We start from the raw sequence: 18,053 nt of genomic DNA on the forward strand, positions 1-18,053 counted from the left end.
TCAAAATCAGCAAATATTTACATATTCCGTTCCAGTTTTAGTCACTAGTTACACATGACAAAAATTACGAAACAATAACCGAAAAGACATTCTTTATTTTATAATGCTATTTGTATCAAGATCACAGCTTGATTGCACAAATTTATTTAATTTCTCAATACAGAGAATCACTGAATCAGTAAAGATGGGATGCAAGTGTCGGTTCCATAACCACAACAAGAGGCTTTTTAGGATGTGTGGTGAGTCCGTACATTTCCTCCAAGCATACATCTTCGGCCAATTTATACTCAAATCCATGCAGCAAATTAGCCAACGTTGTTCGAACCATCTTCAGTCCGAGGTTGTACCCAGGGCATCTCCTCCGCCCCAAACCAAACGGCAGCAGCGCAAAATTACTCCCCAACATATCAGTTTCTTTGCCCAAAAACCTCTCCGGTAAGAATTCTTCCGGCGAATCCCATAATTTAGGGTCCCTCCCTATGGACCATGTATTGATTAGTACCATTGTTCCCTTTGATATGTCGAACCCTGCAACTTTGCAGTCATCAATGGCGTAATGTGGGGCTAATAACGTAACAAGTGGATGAAGCCTCATTGACTCCAAGATTATTGCTTCTATGTAAGGTAATTGAGGGAAATCGTTCTCTTCTACCCATCGTTTTCTTCCGGTTACATGTGGCTAAAAACGGTCTCCCTAAAATAAGAGGTATCTCCCTATCTTCATCTATATCAAGTATAACAAAATCAATCGGGAAGATAAATTTGTTCACTTGTACTAGCACATTCTCTAAAATACCTTTTGGGTAAACTAAAGACCTATCGGCTAATTGGAGAGTTATAGCCGTCGGTTCAATCTCACCTAACCCAAGATTTTGATAAGTGGAATAAGGCATAAGATTAATGCTAGCACCTAAATCAATGAGTGATCTAAAATTTTTACCTCCTATAGTACAAGGAATAGTGAACTTACCTGGGTCGCCGAGTTTTTGTGGAAGGGGCCGTGTAAGAATTGCGCTGCATTGCTCCGTGAGTTGGATCATCTCGTTCCCTTGCAATGTCTTCCTCTTCGTCACGAGATCCTTGAGAAATTTCACCCACTTTGGCATCTTTTGAAGGGCTTCGATAAACGGGATATTTATATGGACTTCCTTCAACTTGTCCAAAATTTGGTACTCGGCATCGAGCTTTTTCTTTAGCAGCTTTTGAGGATATGGGACTTGAGGAGCTCGTGATTTCACTGTGGATGATAGTGGTTCTTCGTGAGTTGCTTCTTTTTCCCCAATCACGCTCTGCTTCTCGATTACCGTGTTTTGCTTCTCTTGACGTGGGACTTCCTCCAATTGTCTCCCATTCCTTAGACTTACGGCATTGCATTGCTCGATGTTGCTCTTTCGAGGATCTTCCGTATTCGACGGCAGTGCTCCCGATGGCCTCGCGGTTAGCTGGGTTGCAAGTTGTCCCATCTGTGTTTCCAAATTTCGGATGGAGGCTTGAGTGGTTGTCATAAATTGCGCCAAGATATTTGCGAGAACTCCACTTTGAGGTTGAGCTTGAGGCGGATTTTGGAATAACTGGGAGGTTGACCTTGAGGTGGTGCTTGCCTTTGTCCTTGCTGATTTCCTCCCCACCCAAAGTTAGGGTGATCTTTCCATCCCGGATTATACGTGTTGGAGTACGATTTCCTCTGTTGTCGGTTGGTGTCATGCACATAATTTAGAGACTCCGTTTCTTCTACGCTTTGGTCGGGAGCTTGGACTGCATGGACTTGCTGTGTCTGCAAAGCCGCTACTTGCTTTGATAGCTTCTCTAATTGGGCCGTGATTGCAGTGACCCCGTCTAACTCCAAAATTCCTCCCGTTTTAGCGGCTCCGCTGTTTGACCGATCCGATGCCCGCATGTATTTATTTCCAGCGATTCGCTCCAAGAGTTCGTATGCTTCGTCGTAGGTCAAACTCATGAACATTCCTCCAGCTGCAGAGTCGAGCACGGTCCTCGAGTTGTCTTGCAATCCATCGTAAAATATTTGCAGTTGGCGCCACTCTTGAAGTCCGTGGTTCGCGCACCTCCTTATTAACTGTTTGAACCGCTCCCACGTCTCGAATAATGTTTCACCGGCTTCTTGAATGAAGTTTTGAATTTCTCTCCGGATTCTCTCAGTTTTTGTTGGGGAGTTGTATGTGTTCATGAAAAGTTGTGCTAGCTGGGACCAAGACGAGATGGAGTGCGGTGCGCGAGTTTGTAACCATTCTCGGGCTGCTCCTTGTAAGGAGTGCTTGAACAAGCGGAGTTGCAGTGCTTCGGGTGTTACTCCGTTCATATTGTGCGAATCACACGTTTCGAGAAAGTTGACCAAGTGGAGATGTGGATCTTCGTGAGCCAATCCGCTGAATAACCCATTGTTTTGGAGCATAGTGAGGACTCCTGCTCGAATTTCGAAATTGTTGGCTTCAATGGGGGGCTGCTGGATGCTTGATTGAAACCCATTGAGTGTTGGAACGGTGTACTCATGCAATGCCCGTTGACGAGGTAGTGGATTAATTAGCTGGCGTTGCTCTTGCTCGTTGACGATTTCTCCAGCCGCATTCGGTGGACGCCTTTGGTTATCTCCCCCACGATTAATCTCTTCTTCCATTGTTGCGGGAGCGTTTTGAGCTAACCGTTGATTTCTCCTGGCTTGCCTAAACGTTCGCTCAATTTCGGGGTCGAGAGGTAGCAAGCTCGTGTCGTGTCCTCTTCGCATAAAAGGTACCTAAAACAAAATAATAAAAATAAAATAATTAAATAAAATAAATAAAATGGCTGAAGTAAGAAAAATTGCTCGAATTTAATATTAGGATAAATAAATAATTTAGCCGTATTCCCCGGCAACGGCGCCAAAAACTTGTTGGGCTGCTAAATACCTAACACGCAAGTGCACGTATCGCAAACAAGTAGTAAAAGTGGACTCGTGTGAGTCGGATGTCGATCCCACAGGGAATACTCAAATTATCTAATCATAATTACCAAATTCTAACAATTATGATTTTTATTCAGCCTACGCAAGTTTGTCAATTTAAATCAATTAAACAATTAAACTAATTAAGAAAGCAAATAATCACGAGAAAATATCAATATAAAACGGATCTAGGATTTTATCTTTCCCCTATGCGGTAATTCATCACCCAGTTAAACCTCTATCATGCAAGTTACGATTCCCGATTATTAACCCAAGACACGAAATTACTCATAACCCGCTGTCGCGTGTATTATAAGTCTATTATTCATAAACGATTCACTATATGTCTATGCAAACCTAGTATGAGTAAAGCATTAAAATAAGAGTAAAAAGCAGTTTGCCCCCTCAACTATGGGCCGATTTGCACTTTACCCCCCAAACAAAAAAAATTTGCACGTTTTTACCTGAACTCGTTAATTCGTTGCACGGTGCCCCCTAAACTCAATTTTCCGGCAATTTTAACCGGAATGTGAAAACATGTGCTTTGCACGTGAGATTTTGAGGGGTAAATTCGTCCATTCACTTGCATCTTTAATATTAAATACAAATAAATATTAAAAAAAAAGGAAAAAAAAAAAAAGAAAAAGAATAAATAAATAAAGGAAAAAGAAGCTATTCGTCTTGTTCAAGCTTTTCTTCGAAACCCATCAATGGCGGCCGTCAAAGAACAGAAGCGCAGCCTGCACATAGTAAAAAACAGGAGCTTTTCGCTTCCTCCATTAATTTCGTCAAAATCCCACTCCCGAAACTCGACGAACTCCCTGAAAACGCAAAGGCAACAATGGACATCAATGGCGGAGAAATGGACTATCTCAAGAAATCAAAAGATCGGACTGGTGTTTTGGAATTTAAGGCGCTTGTGGGGTTGAAAAATCTACCCATCTCCAAACACTAGCTCTGATAATATCCTAATATAGCTCAATCCGTTCCTATTTCTTCCTCAATTCTGGTTTTTTTATTTTCATTTTCTTTTTGTGTTTGATTTTGAATTTCATATGATCCGTCGCCAAAAAAAATTAGAGTACTTTGCTGTTCGTGGAGTTGTTGTAATCGCTAATCAGCCACCTCGATGAGTAATATTGGTTGATTTGCCAGAGATTCTTGTTCGCTTCTGCTCCAGGGTTGAATAATCGGAATCGAGATTTGCATTTTTTGTGGTTTTAGTTGTGGATTTGCCCATTTCCTGCAGATGATTGGTTTCTCTGAGTATTTCGTCTTGTGATATTTGTGTGGGTGTTAGTTTTGTTTCTAGAAATTACTGAGTTGGATGATTTAACCGAGTTTTAGGGTTTCAATTTTTTTTTTTTAAAAGGTAAGAGCTTGGTTGAGGATTAATTTATTAATATTTAATATATGCATGTAAAAGCATCTCCTGTTGATAAGTGAATGTACGAAGATACCCCTGTAAATGTCACGTGCAAGACACATGTTTTAACTTTCCGGTCAAAATTGCCGGAAAATTGAGTTCAGGGGGCACCGTGTAACGAATTAACGAGTTCAGGTAAAAACGTGCAAATTTTTTTTGTTTGGGGGGTAAAGTGCAAATCGGCCCATAGTTTAGGGGGCAAACTGCTTTTTACTCTTAAAATAACAAGTCTCGTAAACGGCTACCTAAGGTATTATATGTATGTCTACGATAATACATGCAATTAACACACTCATCCGGTGAAAACTACTCGAAGGCTCTTCTATCCTTGTTCTAATTATTAAAACGATCTGTCAATCAATTCTAACAATAACATATAGCAACATAAATTAGCTACTTTCATGCGCTAAATAAGATCAAATAGGAGAAATAATCAAAGAATTTAAACTTGCATAATATTAGAAAAATAGGTTCGAATCACCACATAGGGTTCCAACAAAATCCTAGAATAAAAACTTAGCTACTCATGTTCTTAACGAAAAACATAATAAAAATACGAAAGTTCATAAAAATCCAGAAATAAAAGTAAATGAAGAACTATGATGAAGATTCGTCAAGTCTTCGTCTTCGTTGCTCTGTTCTCTTGCTCCTAGATTGCGTGTGTAAAGATCGATTCCTAATTGTGTGCTTTTTGGCCTTTAAATATGGTGCAAAAATATAAGAGGGTTGTTTCCTTGTGTAATTAAACTTCCTTCACAGCGCCACCTCGGATACCCGGACGGCCGTGCGAGAATTAGTTCTGAAATCCGGACGGCCGTCCGGTCTTTAATTCTTCAGAGTTGTGATTTTTTTACTTTTGGCCCACTTTTTCTCCGAAATTGCATTTTTTACCCCATATGTTGCCAATTCTTCAATTTGTACCTAAAATACAAATAATAACCATTTTAAGCACCAATTATCGTTAAAACACACCCAAAAGTCCCAATTAGAATGTATGATTATGTGTAAAAATATACACTTAACATCGAGCGAAGATTAGTTTTGAGATGAAGGCTATTAATGCAGCTGCATATACTAAGGCTAAGAGTATTGAGTAATCCATTTGGTTGTTTCTGAGAATTTGTTTGGGGAGTAGGGTGTACTTATATAGTTGAAGCTCATTTTAGAATGAAAGGGTTTGGTGCAATATTGTGAAGAAATTTGGTGCAAATATTGGCATGTGGATATTCAATGATCACCACAATATATCACAGCTTGCATGAAATGTACTTGTCATAAGCTAAACATATTTTGACGTAAGTGTACAATTTTCCTTTTCTTTTTGTTTCTTTGTTTTACTATTAAAAGATATGTCAGTTGCATGTTATTAGTTAGATGTTTATTAATGTTTAGACTTTCTCTTCTGTCATCAGGTCCCATTGGAGATTCCTATTTTTTAGTCTTTCAAAGGTGAATTCAATTTAAAAAAAATTTAATTACAGGTTGAAAATTGTTGGTTTTTTGCCCAAATATGTATTGTGCCAAAAAGCCCAATTGCTCTATTTTATATACACAACCATTGAGTTAAGCCCTAGAGTTAATAAGTGAGCCCAAATTCATATCTGAGCCAAATTCATCCGTTGGATTTCTGGCTGAATCTGGACCGTTGATTCCCTCACTTAAATACTCTCTTCTCTCTCTTCTTTACCCTCATTCTGAAACCCTAGCTCTTTCCCCTTTTTCTCCGTCGCTCCTGCTTCTGTCTTCTTCCTCCCTTGTACTGCCTTGACTCTGTCATGGCTGGAGGTCAAAGAGCACGGTACATGGCTGACTTTGACTCTCCAGCACAGACTTTGGCTCTATTTGACTTATGTCTCTCTCTATAAATACTGGCATGGAGGTTGGAAGAGGATAAGACACATATTCTACCCTAGACTCGACCTAAATCTCTCTGTTTTTCTATTTGTGAGTTCTGAAATTGGGGTTTTGGTGAGTGGGTAAGCTTGAGTGCTTGATCTGTTCTTTCCTTTGTGGAATTCAGGGTGAAACTAGGGTTTGTGTTGAGAGAGAAAGAAGATATGTTCTTCTTGTGGTACTCTGGTGGTGTATTGTGGAAAGTGTGAATCTCTGGTGTAAAAAATTGAAAGACTGAGCTGATATTCTTACTGTATTTATCTTTCAATTTTATTTACCTTTTATTTCTATCTTTCTGCTTTACTTGAGTATATATTCTCCTTAGCAGTAATTAATACTGCTTAAGAGGAACTTATATATATATATATCCAGATTTATATGGAGCTTGGCAGTTTGATACCCTAAAAAATAATCAATTTTTTTTAATTCAATCATGTATAAAATTGACAACCTTCCATGCACTTTTGCCTTTAATCCTCCAATTATCAAATAAATGAAGAGAAGACCATCGTATAATAAGTATATTGCTAGTCAACAAATAAAACCGATGAAATTCAAATTTGTGCATAATGGAGATGAGGACCACTAGGAGAGTTTTTGCATGCAAAGTTCAACTTAACATAACATTGACTACAAAAGTTAGAAAAAAGGAGAGTAATAATATAACAAAAAATAGACAAATATTGGGAAAAGAGGTCCACATTTAAAGAAGTATTCTAGTTCAATTTTGTTTACTCTTTCCTTTTTCTGAAAAAAAAATATATTTTAAAAATTATTTATAATTTCCTTTTAATTTATTATGTTCCCACCCTGAAAATATCACCCAAAATTTGAATCGAAAAATCAACGAATTTGGAAATTCCGTTCCAATTTTAGTCCCTAGTTACACATGACAAAAAATATCAAACAATAACCGAAAACACGCTCTTTATTTTATAATGCAATTTGTATCAAGATCATCTTGATTACAATTTACACAAAATTTATTTAATTCCTGAACACAGACAAAATCAGTAAAGCTGGGATGGAAGTGTTGGTTCCATAACTACAACAAGAGGTTTTTTAGGATGTGTAGTAAGCCCGTACATCTCCTCCAAGCATACATCTTCGGCCAATTGAAACTCAAATCCATGCAGCAAATTAGCCAACATTGTTCGTACCATCTTCAGTCCGAGGTTGTACCCGGGGCATCTCCTCCGCCCCGAACCAAACGGCAGCAGCGCAAAATTACTCCCCAACATATCAGTTTCTTTCCCCAAAAACCTCTCCGGCAAGAATTCTTCCGGCGAATCCCATGATTTCGGGTCCCTCCCTATGCTCCATGTGTTGATGAGTACCGTTGTTCCCTTTGATATGTCGAACCCTGCAACTTTGCAATCATCGATGGCGTAATGTGGGGCTAATAGTGTAGCAAGTGGATGTAATCTCATCGACTCCATTATAATGGCTTCTACGTAAGGCAGTTGAGAGAAGTCGTTCTCTTCGACCCATCTCTTTCTTCCGATTACCCTGTCGAGCTCTTCTTTCGCCTTTTTGATTATTCGTGGTTGTCTCAGAATTTCGCAGAGAGCCCATTCTACTGTTGCTGCTGAGGTATCTGTGCCTCCAGCTAGTAAATCCTGTTTAAATTTTGTCAGATCATGATAAATTTCGTCGTATGTTTCTTGCATGCACACGATGTGCTTGAGTTATTGTCTGACAGAGGATATCAAGAACAAGACAATACAAATCAACACAATTGTACCTGTAATAATCCCTTGACGCAGTCCCTCGTTAGTTTAACTTCAAGATTAGGATCATCGGCCATCTTCAATAACTTGTCGACCAAAGTGAAGTCTTTTTCTTCCTCTGCCGCAGCCCCTTTTTGCCTAGTTTGGTGATCATCGATCACGTAGTTGTGAAAATTATCCAATCTATTGTACAAAGTCTTCATTCTCTTTACGTATCCCTGCAAATCAAGAAATTTGAGCCATGGTATCCAGTCACTAATTACAAATGCCCCATTCAGCAGAAACCACTCATCCAACATATCTTGTAAAGTAACGAACTTATCGTCTTCCGAATCACAGAAGTATTTCTTGCCCAATATCATCCTACACGTGGCAGAAACAGTGTAGTGCATTAAATGGTCTCTCAGCACAACTGGATCCCCAGACACGGATCTCAAACGAGACACCAAATTACGAGTCTCCTCTATACGAACATGCTCAAAAGATTCGATTTTTTTCGCACTGAAAACCTCGGAGAGGTAAATTTTACGGGCTAGTCTCCACTGCGGGCCGTACGGGGCCCACGTCATGTCGGAGTAATTGTAGGCGGTGTATTTGCCGGCGGCAAGAGGAGGCCTGGTGGCGAAGACTGTGTCGTGTACCCTCAAGAACTGTTTGGCCATCTCCGGAGAAGATGCAACCACTACTGGATACTTCCCGAATTTGAGCTGCATTATTTCGCCGTATTTTTGGGATAGAAAATGAAAGGATTGATGTGGGATTGGACCAACCAGGTTCAAGTTGCCGATAATAGGCCATGGTTTTGGACCTGGTGGTGTATTTCGTCGTGGTTGACGTAGTTTCGAGATTGTTTTAGAGATGAAGGCTATTATTGCAGCTGTACATATTAAGACTAAGAGTAGTGAGTCCATTATTTGGTAGTAAAATGATACAGAGAAACAGGTTGGTGATGAGAGTTTGTTTAATTTGGGGACTAATTTATAATAGCTGCAATATAATGTGAAGAAAATTCAAACAAAGAATTCTAGGACAAAATTAAATGTTGAAATGATCACCACCACACAACTTCCCTTGAAAATTAGAAATGTGGCTGTATATTACAGTGGTGGTTATCGGTTTTGGTTCGACTACTAATTTTTTGTTTTATTTTTTTTTTTAATGACAATCATTTTTTTTTGAAATTAATCATGACAAAAAACTAGTAACCTACCTTGAAACAGTTAGCTTTTTTGTCCTCCAATTCTAAAATAAATAAAGAGCAAACTATTATATAAAACTACTACATGCATTCAAATTTATTGAAAACTTGTCTGTGCAATCAAGATAGAGTTTTTATTTTTATTTTTTTGAGGCAATTCAGAAAAAGTTTGGCACGCAATTACACAAAGTCCAAATTAACATAACATTGACTAGAAATGCTAGAGAAGTGGGAAAATAGTACAAGTCTCCATCTGAAGAAGTATTCTAGTTCTATTTGTTCTGTCCTGCTATTTCTTTCTTTATTCATTTTAAAATAGAAAAGAAAATAGTTACATAAATTATAAGTATAATGTGTGTGTGTGTGTGTGTGTATTTATTTTATTTTAGTTTCGCTTATATAAAACATAGAGCATATATATTCAGTAAAGATGGTGTTCAAGTCTAGGTTCCAAGACGACCAAAATAGGGTGTTTTGGTCGTGTGTCGAATCTAGACATATCCTCCATGCATATATTGTCAGCCCTAACGCCGCCTCGGCCGTCAGCGGCCAATTTCAGATCAAACCCATGGAGCAAACTAGCCAACGTAGCTCGAACAACCCTAAGTCCAAGGCTGTACCCGGGGCACCTCCTCCGACCCGACCCAAACGGCAACATTTCAAAATCACTCCCCATAACAACATCCAACATCTCTTTCCCCAAAAACCTCTCCGGCAAGAATTCTTCCGGCGAATCCCATGATTTAGGGTCCCTCCCTATGCTCCATGCATTTACGAGAACGATCGTTCCTTTCGATATGTCGAATCCCGCAACTTTGCAGTCTTCGACCGCGTAACGTGGGGCTAGGAAAGTGGAAAGTGGGTGTAATCTCATTGACTCCATTATGATGGCTTCTATGTAAGGTAATCGAGAGTAGTCGTTCTCTTCAACCCATCTGTTTCTTCCGATTACTCTGTCGAGCTCTTCTTTTGCTTTCTCGATTATCCGAGGTTGTCTCAGAAGTTCGTGGATCGCCCATTCCACTGTTGTTGCTGATGAATCCGTGCCACCTGTTAGTAGGTCCTGCTAATTGCATGTTTCAAATCGAATTTCGGGTTTCAGGGAGTAATTAGGAATATTTAATTAGTATGTTAATCGAAATGATTAATGAATATTGAATAATACCTGTAAAAGTCCCTTGATGTCATCTCTTGTGAGTTGAACATCGAGGTTATTCGAATCCTCAGCCAACTCCAATAACACGTCTAATACATCTTTCGTAGCAAAGTCGTGTTTCGGTTTTTCGGATGATGATCGTCTAGCTAAGTGATCGTCAATTACATAGTTATTAAAACAATCCAATTTCTTGTGTAAAATCTTCATTTTCTTAACAAGCCCCTGCAAATCAAGAAAACCGAGCCAGGGAATCCAATCCCCGATATTGAACGATCCGTTGAGCAGAAGCAACTCGTTGAGCATCCTCGCCAGTTCATCCGATATTTCGACATTGCCACTCAACACCATTTTACTTATACTGGAGAGAGTGTGGCGCGACAGCTCATCTCTGAGCATGATCGGCTTTTCCGACAGAGAATGAAGACGGGAGAGGAACCTACGCCTCTCCTGTACCCGAATGTGCTCGAAGGATTCGAGCCTCTTGGCGCTGAAAACCTCCGAGTGGTAGATTCTGCGGGCCTGTTTCCAGTACGGCCCGTAAGGGGCCCACACCATGTTCCTGTAGTTGTAGCACGTGTACTTGCCCGCGGCGAATGCGGGCCTGGAGGCGAAGGAAGCGTCGTGTGTTCTTAGGAACTGTTTGGCCAGCTCCGGTGATGACGCAATCACTACCGGAGATTTGCCTAGTTTGAGCAGCAGTATTTCGCCGTATTTTTCGGATAAGGATTGAAGGGATTGACGTGGTTTGGAGATTATGAGGTTCAAATTGCCGATTACGGGCCATGGTTTCGGGCCTGGTGGGGGGTTAATTAATCTCTGTGGCTGCTGTAATTTGGGGGGTAATTTTTTTGAAATTGTAATTAGGGCTAAGAAGAGTAATAAGGTTGCTAAGAGTAGTGATGATTCCCAATTAATCGAGTACATCTCCATAATTGGTGGTGAAATGAATTGACATGCATGCACATAATTTCTAAGTGTATTTATAGTTGAATTGCAGCTGGTTACGTACCTTTCATGCAACTTAAATAAAATTGAACAAGATGTAGTTATTGAAGGAACTAACTTGTTAGACCTTAGAATGTCACCAGGATTAGACTTTAGGCTCTCGTTTAGTTGACAATATAAAATTAGTAAAAATAAGATTAAATAATCTAATAAAACACGATTATATTATTAGAGTATGGAAGGAAGGTTCAATAAAAAAAAAAAAAAAAAAACTCCAGTGACATATATTAGAATTAAATATTACTGAACCATCGAAGGTCCAATAAAATTTACTTTGATAATTACAATATTACTATTAATCACCCCAAAAAATCAGATATTACAATTTACCGACAAAGGTTTTTTTTTTCTTTCTTTTTCTTTTGTTGCATTATTTATATCAAGTTATCAACCCTTTTTTTTTTCTTCGGCCGCATGAATTTTCGTAATTGAACAATATGTTAAAAAAATAATGGAGTTGCATTAATGGTGGAAAATTGATAGTGCATTAATTCTTGTGGAATAACTAAACGTGTATTTCTTGTTGATAAATATGTAATGTAACACTCTGATTAGATGCATGCACACCACAAACAGAAGGTTCAGTACAATTTAACTAAAACTCATATTTAATAGATTAATTGGCTAACTGCACGGATTAAAAAATAATTAAATCAACACAAAATTGCTATGGATATTAAGGCTCTGATTGGTTCATGGATTTCAAAATAAGGAAAATGAAAATGCAAAGGAAAAGGAAATCAAGGACTTTTGAAATCCCAATTGTGATTGGTTCCTAGGAAAAATAGTTATGAAAATGATTTTATGGAAAATCATTTTTCTTAGTTTTGTTTGTTTCCTAGGAAAAATGGTGAGAAAACTATCAAAGTAAAATAAAAGTAACAATGAATTATTACTAAAAACTAAATTAAATTTTAATTTTTACTACCTATTATCAATTACCAGAAAAAAATTAAGAAGAATAAACTGCAAGGTTCAAGAAGAAACAGTGAAAAGAAAAATTACAAACAAAAAATAGTGCAGTGCGTGTGAGAAGAAGAGAGAGAAGAGAGAGAAGAGAGAGAAGAGGGAGAGGCAGAAGGAGAGAGAAGAGTTGAGGAGAGAGGAGAGAGTAGATGAGAAAGAGAAGAGAGAAGACAAAAATAAGAGAAAGAGGAGAAAGAAGAGAGACAGTGGCCTGCTGAAAATACTCAAGCGATGGAAGATGGAGAAGTTGCCGGCGGCGGCGGAGAGGTAGCCGGCGGCGCCGATGTGGCGTTATCTATCTGATATTCTTTCAAGCATACGGAAATGTTGTGGGTAGCGGCTGTTACAGGTGTTGAGGAGGCAGAGGTCGACGTGGAGGAGCGGCGGAGGTCGGCGTGGAGGAGACGGCAGAGGAGGGGCTGGTGGCGTGGCGGCGGCTGCTACAGCCGGCGTGGAGGTGGTGAAAGACGGTCAATAATTGAATGAGATGGGCCAGTGGGAAAGGATGCCCGATTGCTTTTCCTCATTTTCTTCAATATTTTTGAGAAAATTAATGAGATTTCCTGATTTCTAGTTATATTTCTTTTCACAATTTTCTTTGAATTACATTACTCACTATTTTACACTTTCACCAAACAGGAAAAATAGAATACTTCGACCTTTCAACTTTTTACTTAGCATTTTACTTGAACCAATCAGAGCCTAAATAAACCACAGAAAGGGAAAAAAAAAATTCGATATACTACAAAATGTAAATTATAGGCACGTGTATCTTCACTCAATTTGTTTCGAAAGTCCTACAATTAAGGCTATGTTTGTTTAGTGCTTAATGAGCGCTGAATGAGCATAATCACTTATTCGGTCAGCAAAGTACTATTTAGTGTGTTTGATTAACATATCTGAATTGTACCATTTGATGCTGACCGATTAAGTGTAGAATATCACACTTAATGAACCAGAGATAGCTCTGAATGGATTTTGGACAATTTTATCCAATTAAAGTTTTTGAGAACTCCAACATCATTTGTCTTTTACTTCTCTTATTAAAAACTGAATCTAGAAAACATTAAATTCTTTTATTATATCAAATTTATCTCTATTAAACAATATTAATCAAAATAGAGAAAAATGTGATAAAAGCTTAAACAATTGTAAGAAAAAATATAGGGCTGGGCATTTGGGATCGGGATTCGGGATCCCGTCCTGTCCCGATCGGGATATTTTAATCCCGAATTAGGACAAAAAAACTAATAAACAAATACAAACACAGACACACACACATTATTTTATATATATATATATATATATATATATATATATATATATATATATATATATATATATATATATATATATATATATATATATATATATATATATATATATATATATATATCAAGTTGGTTTAGTGTATAAAATAATAGTAATGGAAAAAAAATGCAATATTTCATACTTTTTAGGTAAAAATATGGGATTTCCCGATCCCAATCCCGAAATATTTAGGGATACCGATATACCGGAATTTAATAATATGGGACGGGATTGGGATTTAAAATTTCTATCCCAAATCTCGAAATCCCAATCCCGAAAATCCCGAATTCCCGTCCCGAACTCACCCCTAAAAAAATATATATAAAACCTAAACAATTATGAACAAGATATAAACTATATGTAATTGTGTGACTCATTTCCTTTCGTTCTTTCGCACAGTGGTATATACACAAATTCACATAGTGATAGTGAAGAATGATATAAGAGCAATATATTACAAGAGCAGCTTATAGTTTTTAACTTAAAAAAATTGATTCTACTTGAATTATTTTATATTGAAGGATATATTGTATCTACTATTGGTCCTCGTTTTATTAAAAAAAATAGATAGAACTAATAATTTATCTATATAATAGATTTGTCTACGGGGATAAAATTGGAAAATTACATCATTCAGATATTAAAGATATTCAGTTATCAAATAAACTTATTTGTTCAGCATTCAGCACTCCTATATTGTTCTTAACTGTTCAGATGTGTATTAAGCATTCAGCATTCAGCGCTTAATTCTGTCAAACATAGCCTAAGATTCTTTAATGATGATGCAAGTAAATTGTGCACGTAAATTAATACACCGCTACACTAAATAAATGATGCACATAAATTAAAGGAAAAGTCAATGTATTAGAGCACTAAATAGGCTCGTGTATTTTCACCAAATTTTGTTTTTTATGTAGGTTTTTTATTCCTCAAAATTTATTAGTTGGGAGTTTTAGTTCATCATTTCAAAATTAGAATTGTAGTCATGTATGTTACAAAAGATGGAGATTTTGGTTCTGACCTGCTATAGCGGATAATTCAATGCTTGGTTGAATAAATTTTCATTTAATTTATAAAATAAAAGGATTAAAAATAAACTAAATAATGTGGCTGATGAGTTCGACAATTTTGTAGAGAAATAAAAATATACCATTAATTATTATTTTTAATTTAATGATGGAAATAAGCATTTTTTCAGTAACTATTTTTTAATTAATATTTCATAGTTTTCGATTAATAAAAATAGTAATTAACTATATTTTCTTACTCGTTATGGATATTTGTTATTCTTGGGTTGATAAAGTATTTTATGTTCGGATGCTCTAGAATATTTTTTGGTACATTTAATTTAATAGAGCTTTGAATATATTTTATTATTTCTTTTGATTGATCCGTTTTTTATACTAATTATGATTATCCATGTCATAAGTACTTTAGAACAAGTTTCAATATGAATCATTTTTCTTCGTATTTTGGTTGGATTTGATTTTTTGTTCACTTTCATTTTGATCACTAAGTATAGATTTGTAAAAATAATATATTTAAATAAATATGAATTTCATTATTATTCTTATTAATTAAAAAATAGTTAGTAAATTAATGCTTATTTTCTTCATAAAAAAAATATCATGATATATTTTATTCAATGTAAACGTTAGGTTGTTGAGGGTCATTATTGCAAAAAAAAGAAAAAAAAGAAATTAATCTTTGTTGTTTGTCTTGATTTTGGGCCAGCTTTGGTAACTCAGTTCAATGGGTCAGTTTATTATAAATTTATACAATTTGGGTTTTGCTGCACGGAACATTATTTGATTATGGACTTATTGGGCTGGGCTATCTACGTTATAGTATTAATTAATAATATAAAATCAAATTTGAATTCATTTATTGTAATAAAATATAATAATTGTGTACAATATAAACGATATTACTGAAGTAAATTGTTAAAAGTGACGAAAAAAAAAAGTTAATTGACTTTTTGTACAATTTATTATTGGTTAAAATAATTTGTGGGAGATAATGTGGATAACTTATTTGTTCCTAGTTGGAACGACATAACTTATGTAGCACAGTAATAAAAAATAAAAAATATATAGTGGGCCCACAAGTGGGCGCAAAATAAAGAAAGTAATCCAATTACACTAACCTGCACCCACCATCTTCAGTATGCGCACCAATAGCCTCCGCTCTCTCTTATCATTCTCTTAAAATATTCAGCATATTCCTTCCATCTCCCCCCTCTCTCCTTTTCTCCCCCTTTCTATTTGCTTCCTGCAGTTAATTTCTCCCCCCTTCAGAGAGAGAACAGAGAAAAAGATTGATTTTTTTTTTCTTGTTTCGAATGATGGATCTGTGGTGTGTTCATGCGAAAAGCAATCGCTTTATGCTCAGAAATTCGTTTTCCGAGAAACCTATTTACTGGAGTTCCAGAAATCAATCGATGTCTTTGGAATTTAGGGTTTCCAAGGCGGAATCGCTACCGACTCACTGTAGGCATCGATCGGTTTTAATTGAAGCTGTGTCGAAAAAGACTCCTGGAAATTCAAGTGGTTCTGATTCCAATTCCTCCTCTTCTAATTCTGGTATATATTTTTTCTTTCTCAAATATAATTAGTGTTGTTATGAAAGAAGAAAGCTATCAATTTAATTGTTATTTTATCTTTCTTATCTCAAGTTATTGCTGGCATGTAAGCAGCTTCCATTTTTCTTGCTAAATTGACAATTTGTTTTAGCTGGAGAGTTGTGAGTATATGGTGATCATGTAGAAAGATCTCTTGTCTCTGTAATGTGCTCTAGGGAAGCAGTTGAGTTGAGTGCGTTCCTTTGTGAATAAGAAAAATCGACACCACTTAAAGCAGTTGATGGTACATCATAATTGATCAACTGAAATGGAGAAATGTATTCCATTGCATAGGGGGAGAAGTGGTGGATTTCACAATGCTATGTCCTCAATGTATCCAAAATTACGTGGTAACAAACTTAATTTGCTTTGACTTTTCATCTGATCTAAGATATAGTTCTGGCCCGACACTCAAAATCTATACTTCACGATGACATACCTTTTGTGGAGTGGGAAGAAATTCTATGCTGAGTCTTTAGCCAGGGTACAAAACATAGAAGTTCCTCCAATATTCATAAGACTTTCAACTAAAGGAATGGTTTTGTATGTGTAATTTTGTGTATGCAGGGAACAATGATCGTCTGAAAGGCAACAATCCTCCCCCTGGAAGCAACAAATCTGGCGATCCCAGCCCACAGAAATCTCAGCGTAAACCATTAGATTGGAGAGAGTTTAGAGCATCTCTCTACATCCAGGAGCAGGTACCACTTCTCCCTACTTGAAGGTGTTCATTATGAGGTTTATATGGGTCATCTTTCTCTGTTGTTTTTTATATGGGTCTGTAATGTTTCTTGTTTTACCGTCTAAAAATATAAACTTTCAGGCCGAAGATGCAGAATCTACTCACAACCAAGATAGAGCATCAACCGGATCAAAATCTCTTCCGCTCAAGTGGGCCCACCCTATTTCAGCACCCGAGAATGGGTGTCTCCTCATTGCTACAGAAAAACTTGATGGAGTTCGCACTTTTGAAAGGACCGTGGTTCTTCTCCTCCGATCCGGAACAAAGAACCCACAGGAGGGGCCATTTGGGGTCGTCGTGAATCGACCCCTTCACAAAAAGATGAAGCATATGAACCCCACCAATATCGAGTTAGCAACTACATTTGCCGACTGTTCTCTGTATTTTGGTGGACCCCTTGATGCTAGTATGTTTTTGCTAAGAGCTGAGGGAACTACAGGACTTCCTGGTTTTGAGGAAGTCATTCCTGGTGTATATTTTGGGTCAAGAAACAGTTTGGACGAAGCTTCAGCTTTGGTGAAGAATGGGATACTTAGGCCTAAAGACTTCAGATTCTTTATGGGATACGCTGGATGGCAGCTGGACCAACTGATCGATGAAATTGAATCTGATTACTGGTATGTTGCTGCATGTAGTGCAAACTTAATCGCTGGGCTTTCACAGAATTCTTCCTCTGAAGACTTGTGGGAAGAGATTCTGCAGCTAATGGGAGGTCACTACTCGGAATTGAGCCGCAAGCCTAAGCAAGATATCTAGTTCCTTCTCGAGCTACTTCGGCGTGAAATCAAGGTAATCCATTGATGAGAAGTTTGATCCAAAAATGTACAGTATTGAGACTTAGGAGTCATAAATATGTAGAATATATTTTCTTCTCTTCCCGTGTTTCGAAATAAATAACGCTGCTATTTATGCATGTAAGCAATTATTGTTCTGATGTACTGAATTATGACCTTTATTTTCGAAATTTGATATTAAGTTGCAGCTATTTGTAACATGCATTTGCTCGAAATTTGGTTCGATTAGTAGCATTTTCCCTATCATTGTTGCTTTTACAGATTATACGTCTATGTT

The 18,053-nt window shown here is 37.1% G+C and overlaps 3 protein-coding genes and 1 pseudogene across 3 annotated transcripts; 1 reads left to right on the forward strand and 3 right to left on the reverse strand.

The window, feature by feature from the left end:
• Nucleotides 1–175: 175 nt before the first annotated feature.
• LOC105974250 (trimethyltridecatetraene synthase) lies at nt 176–595 on the reverse strand. The gene has a single exon (XM_012999318.2). The coding sequence runs from the start codon at nt 593–595 to the stop codon at nt 176–178; it is 420 nt and encodes a 139-aa protein (XP_012854772.1).
• A 6,561-nt stretch (nt 596–7,156) lies between these two features.
• Nucleotides 7,157–8,980, reverse strand: LOC105974218 (trimethyltridecatetraene synthase). Its single transcript, XM_012999283.2, has 2 exons — nt 7,999–8,980; nt 7,157–7,873 (listed from the first exon to the last, which is right to left on the reverse strand). The coding sequence occupies exons 1-2, from the start codon at nt 8,893–8,895 to the stop codon at nt 7,265–7,267; spliced, it is 1,506 nt and encodes a 501-aa protein (XP_012854737.2). The 5' UTR covers nt 8,896–8,980; the 3' UTR covers nt 7,157–7,264.
• A 623-nt stretch (nt 8,981–9,603) lies between these two features.
• On the reverse strand, nt 9,604–11,268 carry LOC105974255 (dimethylnonatriene synthase pseudogene; annotated as a pseudogene).
• Nucleotides 11,269–15,802: 4,534 nt separating this feature from the next.
• Nucleotides 15,803–18,022, forward strand: LOC105974376 (electron transporter, putative (DUF179)). Its single transcript, XM_012999463.2, has 3 exons — nt 15,803–16,202; nt 16,808–16,941; nt 17,064–18,022. The coding sequence occupies exons 1-3, from the start codon at nt 15,962–15,964 to the stop codon at nt 17,736–17,738; spliced, it is 1,050 nt and encodes a 349-aa protein (XP_012854917.2). The 5' UTR covers nt 15,803–15,961; the 3' UTR covers nt 17,739–18,022.
• The last annotated feature ends 31 nt before the right edge of the window (nt 18,023–18,053 follow it).

This window comes from Erythranthe guttata, chromosome 3 (genome assembly GCF_056151865.1).
Source record: "Erythranthe guttata isolate IM_541 chromosome 3, IM_541, whole genome shotgun sequence".
Classification (NCBI taxonomy): Eukaryota; Viridiplantae; Streptophyta; class Magnoliopsida; order Lamiales; family Phrymaceae; genus Erythranthe; species Erythranthe guttata.